Source organism: Chamaea fasciata, unplaced genomic scaffold (genome assembly GCF_029207755.1).
Source record: "Chamaea fasciata isolate MVZ Bird 193981 ecotype frontalis unplaced genomic scaffold, bChaFas1.0.hap1 SCAF_726, whole genome shotgun sequence".
NCBI classification, from domain to species: domain Eukaryota; kingdom Metazoa; phylum Chordata; class Aves; order Passeriformes; family Sylviidae; genus Chamaea; species Chamaea fasciata.
Genome location: NW_027094811.1, coordinates 41,654 through 51,708, shown reverse-complemented (window position 1 = coordinate 51,708; position 10,055 = coordinate 41,654). Strand labels below are relative to the sequence as shown.

At 59.5% G+C, this 10,055-nt stretch overlaps 1 protein-coding gene across 1 annotated transcript in view; it reads left to right on the top strand.

The window, feature by feature from the left end:
* The first annotated feature begins 46 nt into the window (after positions 1–46).
* The window catches only part of LOC136305869 (methyl-CpG-binding domain protein 1-like), a 12,944-nt gene continuing 2,935 nt past the window's right edge, over positions 47–10,055 (top strand). The window contains 14 exon segments of the mRNA XM_066209188.1: positions 47–79; positions 2,468–2,589; positions 3,748–3,862; positions 4,358–4,477; positions 4,479–4,666; positions 5,210–5,295; positions 6,213–6,253; positions 7,232–7,314; positions 7,316–7,373; positions 7,798–7,864; positions 7,867–8,111; positions 8,216–8,272; positions 8,410–8,478; positions 9,196–9,360. Coding sequence (XP_066065285.1) covers positions 71–79; positions 2,468–2,589; positions 3,748–3,862; positions 4,358–4,477; positions 4,479–4,666; positions 5,210–5,295; positions 6,213–6,253; positions 7,232–7,314; positions 7,316–7,373; positions 7,798–7,864; positions 7,867–8,111; positions 8,216–8,272; positions 8,410–8,478; positions 9,196–9,360 — 1,425 coding nt within the window. The 5' untranslated portion in view covers positions 47–70.

Sequence of the window (10,055 nt, the reverse complement as noted above, 5' to 3'; positions counted from 1 at the left end):
CGCCGCGAGGAAGAGGAGGGAGGGAGGAAGAGGAGGGCGGAGAGGAAGAGCTGCCCACAGGCGGGGGCGGATGGGAACGGTGAGGGGCTGCCCCGGGGAGCCGCGGGACCCCGCGGGGAACGTGAGGGGAACCGGGCGGGGAGACTCGGCCGGGAGCGGGGCGAGGAGCGGGTTTGTGAGGGGAAGGGAGCGTGAGGGGGGGAAGGGGGGGAGGGGGAGTTTGGGGCCGGTTATGGCGGGGAAGGGGCAGTTGGGGGGTTATTTGTGAGGAAAAGGGGCAGTTCGGGGTTATTTATGAGGAAAAGGGGCAGTTTGGGGGGTTATTTGTGAGGGGGAGGGCGAGGGTTCGGGGGTTATTTGTGAGGAAAAGGGGCAGTTGGGGGGTTATTTGTGTGAGGGGAGGGGCAGTTTGGGGGGTTATTTGTGAGGGGGAGGGGCAGTTTGGGGGGTTATTTGTGAGGAAAAGGGGCAGTTTGGGGATTATTTGTGAGGAAAAGGGGCAGTTTGGGGGTTATTTGTGAGGAAAAGGGGCAGTTTTGGGGGTTATTTGTGAGGAAAAGGGGCAGTTTGGGGATTATTTGTGAGGAAAAGGGGCAGTTTTGGGGGTTATTTGTGAGGAAAAGGGGCAGTTCGGGGGGTTATTTGTGAGGAAAAGGGGCAGTTTGGGGGGTTATTTGTGAGAGGGAGGGGCAGTTCGAGGGTTATTTGTGAGGAAAAGGGGCAGTTTGGGGGTTATTTGTGAGGAAAAGGGCAGTTGGGGGATTATTTGTGAGGAAAAGGGGCAGTTTGGGGGGTTATTTGTGAGGGGGAGGGGCAGTTCGGGGGTTATTTATGAGGAAAAGGGGCAGTTGGGGGGGTTATTTTTGAGGGGGAGGGGCTAGTTCGGGGGTTATTTATGAGGAAAAGGGGCAGTTTGGGGATTATTTGTGAGGAAAAGGAGCAGTTCGGGGGTTATTTGTGAGGAAAAGGGGCAGTTGGGGGGTTATTTTTGAGGGGGAGGGGCAGTTTGGGGGGTTATTTGTGAGGAAAAGGGGCAGTTTTGGGGGTTATTTTTGAGGGGAAGGGGCAGTTTTGGGGGGTTATTTTTGAGGGGGAGGGGCAGTTCGAGGGTTATTTATGAGGAAAAGGGGCAGTTTTGGGGGTTATTTTTGAGGGGAAGGGGCAGTTTAATGAAGAGGAAGATGGTTTGGGGGTTGTTTTTTGAGGGCGAGGAGGAGTTTAGGGGCAGTTTTGTGAGGGGGGAAAAGGGATTTTGGGGGCTGTTTGTGAGGAGCAAGGGGAATTTGGGAGCACTTTGTGAGGGGAAGAGGCAGTTTTGGGGTTATTTCCGAGGAAAAGGGGCTGTTTAAGGATAATTTGTGAGGGTGAGGGTGTTTTTTGGGGTTATTTCTGAGGAGAAGGGGCAGTTTGGGGTTTTTTTTTGTGAGGGAGAGGGGCAGTTTATGAGGGGAAGGTGCGCTTTTGGGGGTTATTTTTGAGGGGGAAAAAAAGCCGTCTCAAGGTGATTTGTGAGGGCGAGGGTGAATTTCGGGGTTATTTCTGAGGGCAAAGTGCCGCTCGGGGGAGAACTTTCGGGGGGTGTCCATGCGGGGGTGGGGGGAGGGGCGGACTTAGAGCTGTGTTTGTGTGTGGGGGGAGGGGAACTTTGGGGTGGGGGGGAGGGGAGGACGGGCTCACGTGGGCGGGGCTGGTTTTTTGGAGGCTGTTTTTTGGGGGGGGTGGGGGATGGTTTTTTTGGTGAGAGGATGATTTTTTGAGGGGGTGGGGGATGGTTTTTTTTGGGAGAGGATGGTTTTTTTTTTTGGGAGAGGATGGTTTTTTGGGGGGGGATGATTTTTTTGGGGGGGTGGGGGATGATTTTTTTTGGGAGAGGATGGTTTTTTGGGGAGGGGATGTTTTTTTGGGGGGGTTGGGGGATGGTTTTTTTTTGGGAGAGGATGGTTTTTTTTGGGGAGAGGATTTTTTGGGGGGGGGATGTTTTTTTGGGGGGGGTGGGGGATGGTTTTTTTGGGAGAGGATTTTTTTTTGGGAGAGGATGGTTTTTTGGGGAGGGGATGATTTTTTGGGGGGGGTGGGGGATGATTTTTTTTGGGAGAGGATTTTTTTGGGGGGGTGGGGGATGATTTTTTTTTGGGAGAGGATGGTTTTTTTGGGGAGAGGATTTTTTTTGGGGGGGTGGGGATGATTTTTTTTTGGGAGAGGATGGTTTTTTTTGGGGAGAGGATTTTTTGGGGGGGGGATGTTTTTTTGGGGGGGGTGGGGGATGGTTTTTTTTGGGAGAGGATGGGGTTTTTTTGGGAGAGGATGGTTTTTTTTTTGGGAGAGAGATGGGTTTTTTTGGGAGAGGATGTTTTTTTTTGGGGGGGGATTTTTTTTTGGGGGGGGGGGGGAGGGGGGATGTTTTCCCTACCTGGAGCCGATGCTGACCCCCCCTCTCCCTCACCCTTTTCCGCGGGCTCTTCTCAGCCCCCCCCGCAGGATGGCCGAGGGCTGGGCCGAGTGCCCGGCGCTGGGGGCCGGGCTGGCAACGCCGCGAAGCTTTTCGGAATCCGGGGCCACCAGCGGCCGCAGCGACACCTACTACAGGAGGTGCCCCTTCCCTCCCTCCAAAAAACCCCCCCCCAAAAAAAACCCCCTCACAGCACCGGTTCCACCCTTTCCCCTTCCTAAACCTCACCCCACATCCATGGGGGGTTCTCACCCTGAGCCCCCCAGCCCCATTTCTGTTTGAGAGCCTCTCATCTCCTCCCGGAGTTACTTCAGTGCTTCTTTCCCCAAATATTTTCGGTGCCCTCGGAATTTTTCGGGCTGTTTTGGGACTCGGGGAGGGCTTTTTTGAGGTTGCAGGGGGAGTTTTTGGGGTTTCTTGAGCTCTGGTGTCTCCCCCCCCCTTTTCGTTCTCTCACTGTTTTGCTTTGGCATTTGAGGGGCTCTCTCAGGGTCAGTGACACCCCCGGGATTTTGGGATTTCTTTCCAGGATTTTTGGGTCCCTTCTCCAGGATTTTTGAGGCCAACCTCCCTGGGGTTTTGAGTCCCTTTTCCTGGGATTTTGGGTCCCTTTTTTGGGATTTTTGGTGCCTTCCCTGGAATTTTGAGTCCCTTTCCTGGCATTTTGGGTCCCTTCCTCACGATTTTGGAGTCCCCTCCCCTGGGTTTTGCATCCCTTTCCCCAGGATTTTTGGGTCCCTTTCCTGGGATTTTTTGGATCCCTTTCCTGGGATTTTTGGGGTCTCTTTCCTGGGATTTTTTTGGGTCCCTTCCCCTGGATTTTTAAGGCTCCCTTCCCTGCCATTTTGAGTCCCTTTCCCGAGATTTTGGGTCCCTTTCCTTGGATTTTTGGGGTCCTTTTCCCAGGATTTTGGGCTCCTTCCCTGGGATGTTTTGGGTCCCTTTCCTGGGATGTTTTTGGGGTCTCTTTCCCAGGGGTTTTGGGTCCCCTTCCCTGGAATTTTGGGGTCCCTTTCCCGGGATTTTTGGAGTCCCCCTCCCCGCAATTTTGGGGTCCCTTCCTTGGGATTTTTGGGGGTCCCTTTCCCAGGATTTTGAGTCTCTTTTCCTGGGTTTTGGGTCTCTTTCCTCAGGATTTCGAGGTCCCTTCCTCAGGATTTTTGAGCTCCCTTCCCTGGAGTTTTGGGTCTCCTCCTTTTCCCAGGGATTTTGGGCTGCCTTTCCCGGATTTTTGGGGTCCCTTTTCCCAAAATTTTAGCCCGCCCCCCCTTTGTAACCCGAGCCCCCCTTCCCGGCAGCCCCACAGGGCAGAAATTCCGCAGTAAGATCGAGCTGCGGCGGTTCCTGGGCCCCGGCCACGACCTCAGCAACTTCGACTTCAAATCGGGGCAGGAGCGGCCCAGCCCCACCCGGGTATCGGGGAGGGGGGAAAAAAACCGGGGGAGGGGGAAAAAAAACGGGGAAGGGGGCACAGAAATCCCAAAAAAAAACCCCCCTGGGGAGGGAAAGCTGCGGGGGTGGGGGGAGCCCCATAACGAGAAAGGAATTTGGAGTGGAATAAAGAGCTGGGGCTAAAGGGGTTTCTCAGAGTGAGGGGAACGAGGAGATCCGAAATTGGGAGAGGGGGGAGCAGAAACGGGGGGTTTTGGAGTCTCAGGGGTTTGAGGGATCCTGAATTTGGTCATCTTGGGGGTTTTGGGGTTTTTTGGGGGGATGTTTTACCCCCAAATTTGCTGGTTTCGTGGTGATTTGACCCCAAATTTGGAGTCCAACCACCCCAAGGTCACTTGGAGAGCTTTCAAATTTGGGGTCAAATCCCCCCAGATTGCAGCCAACCCCCTGAATTTTGGGGAGGAGTGGGGAGGGGTTCTCCTTCCACCTTTCATCACCCTGTTTTCTGCCTTTCAGACCAGGAAAAGCCCCCAAATGGCGCCTCCCGGAACCCCCCAAAATCATCAAACAGGAGGAGGAGGAGGAGGAGGAGGAGGTGGGCGTGACCGAGACAGAGGAAACCACGCCCCCTTAAACAGGAGCCCCCCGCCCGTTCCCATCGAAGCCCCGCCTCCTCCTGTCCAGGCGCTGGTCGCTCAGGCCGCGCCTCCTTCTGTCGAGGCCACGCCCTCTCCCGTCGTGGTCACGCCCCCTCCGGAGCCCCACCCCACTCCGCAGAACCCGGAAGCGGCCGCCCCTGGAGCCCCCTCAGGATGGGGTGGTGGCGTAAGTGGGGGGAGTTTGGGGGGTCGTGGGGGTCCCCCAGGTGGGGAGGGGGTCCCAGAACTGGGGGTGACCCCAGAACAGACAGATTGGGGTCCCTGGGAGGAGTTTGGGGGGTCCCTGGGGGAAGTTTGGGGGTCCCCCAGGTGGGGAGGGGGTCCCAGGAACTGGGGGGTGACCCCAGAACAAACAGATTGGGGTCCCTGGGGGAAGTTTGGGGGTCCCTGGGGGAAAGTTTGGGGGTCCCCCAGGTGGGGAGGGGGTCTCAGGAGCTGGGGGTGACCCCAGAAACAGACAGATTGGGGTCCCTGGGAGGAGTTTGGGGGGTCCCTGGGGGAAGTTTGGGGGGTCCCCCCAGGTGGAGAGAGGGTCCCAGGAGCTGGGGGGTGACCCCAGAACAGACAGATTGGGGTCCCTGGGAGGAGTTTAAGGGGTCCCTGGGAAGGAATTCAGGGCAGAGGGGTTCCCTCAGGGGGGTTGTGGGATCCCTGGGGGGCTTTGGGGTCCCCCTGGACCCCCCCAAATGTGTCCCCCCCCTCCCCGCAGGCTGTGTGCCGGCTGCCAGAGCCTCTTCCCGGGGGTGTCGCTGCCCCCCCAGCGCCGCTGCCGCTGGCTCTGCCCCGACTGCCGTGGGTGAGCTTCGGCCTCGGTGCCCTGCTCCTCCTCCTCCTGCTCCTCCTCTTCCTCTTCTTCCTACTCCTCCTCCTCCTTCTCCTTTTCTTCTTCCTCCTCTTCCTCCTCTTCTTCCTCCTACTCTTCTTCCTCTTCCTCCTCTTGCTCTTCCTGCTCCTCCTCCTTCTTCTCTTCTTTCCTCTTCCCTCCTCTTCCTTCTCTTCTTCTTCTTCCTGCTCCTCTTCCTCCTCCCGCTCTTCCTCCCCTCCTTTTTCTCCTCCTCCTCTCTGTGCTCCTCTTCTTCCTCCTTCTCCTCCTCTTCCCTTTTCTTCTTTCCTCCTCCTTCTCTTTCTCTTCTTGTTCCTTTTCCTTCTCTTCTTCCTCCTCATTCTCTTGTTCCTTCTCTTCTTCCTCCTCCTCCTGCTCCTCCTCCTTCTCTTCCTCCTCCTCTTCCTTGTCCCACTCTTCCTCCTCCTCCTTTTCCTCCTCCTCCTCCTCTCTGTGCACCTCCTTTTCCTCCTCCTCATTCTCTTTCTCTCCCTTTTTCCCCTCCCTTCCCTCAGTCTTTTTCTGTTCCACCCTCTTCCTCATTTTCCTGCTCTTCTTGTCCTCCATTCCCTGAGGTTTTCCCTCTCCCCCATCCTCACCATCATCCTCATCACCATCATCATCACCATCATCATCATCATCATTCCCTGGCTTGTTTCAACCCCAGAACCATCATTTTATTCCTCTGAAACTTCCCGTTCCTCTTCTCCCTGTTTCTTCCTCTCCTCCTTTTCCCTCTTTTGGGGGAAATTTGGGCCATTCTGAGGTGGGGGGAGGGGGGGGAAAGGAACCTGGAGAGGCTGAAGGATTTGGGGAGGGGGCACTCAGGGGGAGACCCCAGGAAATTTGGGGTGACCTTGACCCCCTTTCCTTCATCTCCCCCCCCCAGCCCAGAGACGAGACTTCAACCGTGAGCAGCGATACTACAAGGTACCCCAAAACCCTCGGGAGGGAAATCCCACCCCTGGGTGTCCCCAAAACCCTCAGGGGGTGAAATCCCACCCCTGGGTGTCCCCAAAACCCTCGGGAGGGAAATCCCACCCCTGGGTGTCCCCAAAACCCTCGGGGGGTGAAATCCCACCCCTGGGTGTCCCCAAAACCCTCAGGGGGTGAAATCCCACCCCTGGGTGTCCCCAAAACCCTCAGGAGGGTAAATCCCACCCCTGGGTGTCCCCAAAACCCTCAGGGGGTGAAATCCCACCCCTGGGTGTCCCCAAAACCCTCAGGGGGTGAAATCCCACCCCTGGGTGTCCCCAAAACCCTCAGGAGGGTAAATCCCACCCCTGGGTGTCCCCAAAACCCTCAGGGGGTGAAATCCCACCCCTGGGTGTCCCCAAAACTCTCGGGAGGGAAATCCCACCCCTGGGTGTCCCCAAAACCCTCAGGAGGGTAAATCCCACCCCTGGGTGTCCCCAAAACCCTCAGGGGGTGAAATCCCACCCCTGGGTGTCCCCAAAACCCTCAGTGGGGGTGAAATCCCACCCCTGGGTGTCCCCAAAACCCTCGGGGGGTGAAATCCCACCCCTGGGTGTCCCCAAAACCCTCAGGAGGGTAAATCCCAACCCCTGGGTGTCCCCAAAACCCTCCGGGAGACAAATCCCACCCCTGGGTGTCCCCAAAATCCTCCGGAGGGTAAATCCCACCCCTGGGTGTCCCCAAAACCCTCAGGAGGGGTAAAATCCCACCCCTGGGTGTCCCCAAAACCCTCCGGGAGACAAATCCCACCCCTGGGTGTCCCCAAAATCCTCCGGAGGGTAAATCCACCCCTGGGTGTCCCCAAAACCCTCCGGGAGACAAATCCCACCCCTGGGTGTCCCCAAAACCCTCCGGGAGACAAATCCCACCCCTGGGTGTCCCCCCATCCCTCGGGGGGTTTTGGGCACCCCCGCTGACCCCGTGTCCCCGCAGCGGGTGGGCTGTGGCTCGTGCCAGGCGTGTCTGATCCCCGAGGACTGCGGCATCTGCAGCGCCTGCGCCCGCAGCGCCCCCGGGGGGCCCGGCCCGCGCCCCCAAGTGCCTCCTGCGCCGCTGCCTGCGCATCGTCAAGAAGGTATTGTCACCTCCCCGGGGGTGTCACCGCCCTGGGGGTCACTGTCACCCCTCTGGGTGTCACTGTAACCGCTCTTGGCGTCACTGTCACCCCCCATAACTCTGTCGTACCCTCGGTGTCACTGTCGCCCTCCTGGGGAGTTGTCACCACTCTGGGGGTAACTGTCACCCCCTGGTGTCACCAGCACCCCCCGGGTGTTGTCACCCCCCTCACGTCGCTGTAGTCCTCTCTCTATTTCCCGTTATCCTATATTTCCCCACGTTTTCCATAATATCTCACATTATCCCATATTTCCCTACGTTATCCCACATTTCCCGTTATCCCACATTTCCCCGTTATCCCACATTTCCCCCCATTATCCCACATTTCCCGTTATCCCACATTTCCCCCCATTATCCCACGTTTGTCCCCGTTGTCCCCGCAGGGTCTGGGCTGCGGCTCCTGCGCCGGCTGCCTGAGCACCGAGGACTGCGGCAGCTGCTGCATCTGCCTGCGCCGCCTGCAGCCGGCCTCAAGCGCCAGTGGCGCTGCCTGCGGCGCCGCTGTCTGCGCCCCAAGGTGGGACTGTCCCCCCAGAGTGTCACCCTGGGGTGTCCCCCCACCCCTGTGTCCCCCCCTGGTGTCACCTTAGGGTGTCCCCCCACCCCTGTGTCCCCTGCTGACCCCCCTCACTCTGTGTCCCCCCCCCCAGAAAACCAGGGTGCCAAGAAGACCCCGAGCCCCCGGCTGCTGACGGAGGTGAGTGTGGGACCCCCGCGGTGTTCTGGGGGGATGGGTGGGGACCCCAGGGTGCCCCCTCCTCACTCTCCCCCATTTTTTTTCTCCCCCTCCCCCCCCCCCAGAAATGGAAGCCCCCCGTGGAGCGAGAGCCCAGCGACACCTCCAGCACCAGGCACAGAGTGAGTGGGGCGCACCTGGGCACACCTGGACACACCTGGGCACACCTGGGTGCACCTGGACACACCTGGGCACACCTGGACACACCTGGGCCCCCCCAGCCCCCTCCCCACTGACCCCCCCCTCCCCACCCTCCCAGAAGTCGCTGACCAAAGGGAAGGAGAAGAAGAAGCCTGGACGACCCCCGAAGCCCCCCGGGCCCCGCGGGGTGAGTGACAGGCCCTGGCCACACCCCCCCGTGTCTTAGCCCCGCCCCTCCACCCTTCACCACGCCCCCTCCAGAGCAGCTATTAGGGGCAGGGAGGAGCCGTAAATCCCATAATAGAAGGGCTTGTGAAAGGGGCGGTATTGGGCTGCCGGTACCGTAAATTCCCTAAAAGCTGTGCAGGCTGCTAATATTGGGGCTCAGGCCCTACAATAATGGGGTGCAGGGGCCGTAATGCTCCAAATATCGGGGCCCAGGTACCGTAAAGCCCCAAATATCGGGGCCCAGGTACCGTAATGCTCCAAATTTCGGGGCCCAGGTGCCCCAAAACCCCTCGGGGCAGGGTTTGGTTACCCTAATAATCCTAATAGCCAGACCCAGAGTACCAGTAGTGGGGTGCAGATACCGTAATGCCCCAAATATCGGGGTCCAGGTGCCCCAAAATCCCTCGGGGCAGGGTTTGGTTACCTTAATCCTCCTAATAGCCGGACTCAAGGCATTAATAGTGGGGCCCAGGTACCGTAATGCCCCTAATAGCTGCTCCTCCCACCTTCAGCCTAACGCGCCGCCGCTTGCCTGCCGTAATTCCCCTAATAGCACTGCAGCTACCGTAACGCTTCTAACAGCCGCTCCCGCACTAACACCCCTCCCTTAATGGGCGGGGGGGACATTTGAGGGAGTGACACCCCACCCTCCCCTCCCCTCGCTCTCTGCCGGCAGCGGGGGGCGCGCAGCCGGGCCAGCCGGCGCTGCGGGGTGTGCTCGGCCTGCCGGCGCCCGGCCGACTGCGGCAGCTGCGACTTCTGCCGGGACAAGCCCAAGTTCGGGGGGCAGAACCTCAAGCGTCAGAAGTGCCGCTGGAGGCAGTGCCTGCGCTGCGCCATGGTGGGTTCCCCCTCCCCGCCCCCCCTCCCAGTGCCTCCCGGTAAAGCCCCCCGGCCATCCCCCCAGCAGCGCCCCGATTCCTTTGCCTGGGGAAAACTGAGGCACGGCGCTGGGGGCAGCCCAGTTCGGACCAGTTTGGGGTGGGAGGGGGGGGTGGGTACCTGGACACCTGGGTGTTGTTTTCGGTTTTTATTTTGGGGGGGGGGAGGAGCGGGGATTTTCCTGGACGCCTGGGTCCTTCTTCCTGCATGGCTTGGCTTTGAGGGGGGCGGGGCTCTCCCTGGGTTCCTTTTATTGGGAGGGGGGGGGGTTTGGGGGGTCCCACCTTGAGAGGGGTGGGGTTGTCCCTGCGTCATTTGTCCCCCCCCAATCCACATCCCCCCAAATCCACATCCCCCCCTCCCGCCCCCCCCCTCTGAGGTCTCTCTCCTGGCGCAGAGGCGGCTGCTGCCGGTGGGGGGAGGGGCTCGTTGGGGGCCCTCCTGGAGGGGCCGCCCCCTCCCCGCCCCGTCCAGACCCCCCCGCCGCCGCCGCCGGCTCCCCCGGCCCCCCCGCGCCGCCGCCCGGAGCCGCCTGCCCCGCCCCCCCCAAAAGGTAACGGGACCCTCCCCCCCCCTCCCCTCCCCTCCCCTCCCCCACCCTTTGCTTCGCTGCTTTTGCTTTGCACTGACCCCTCCCCTCCCCCCCCAACCTCA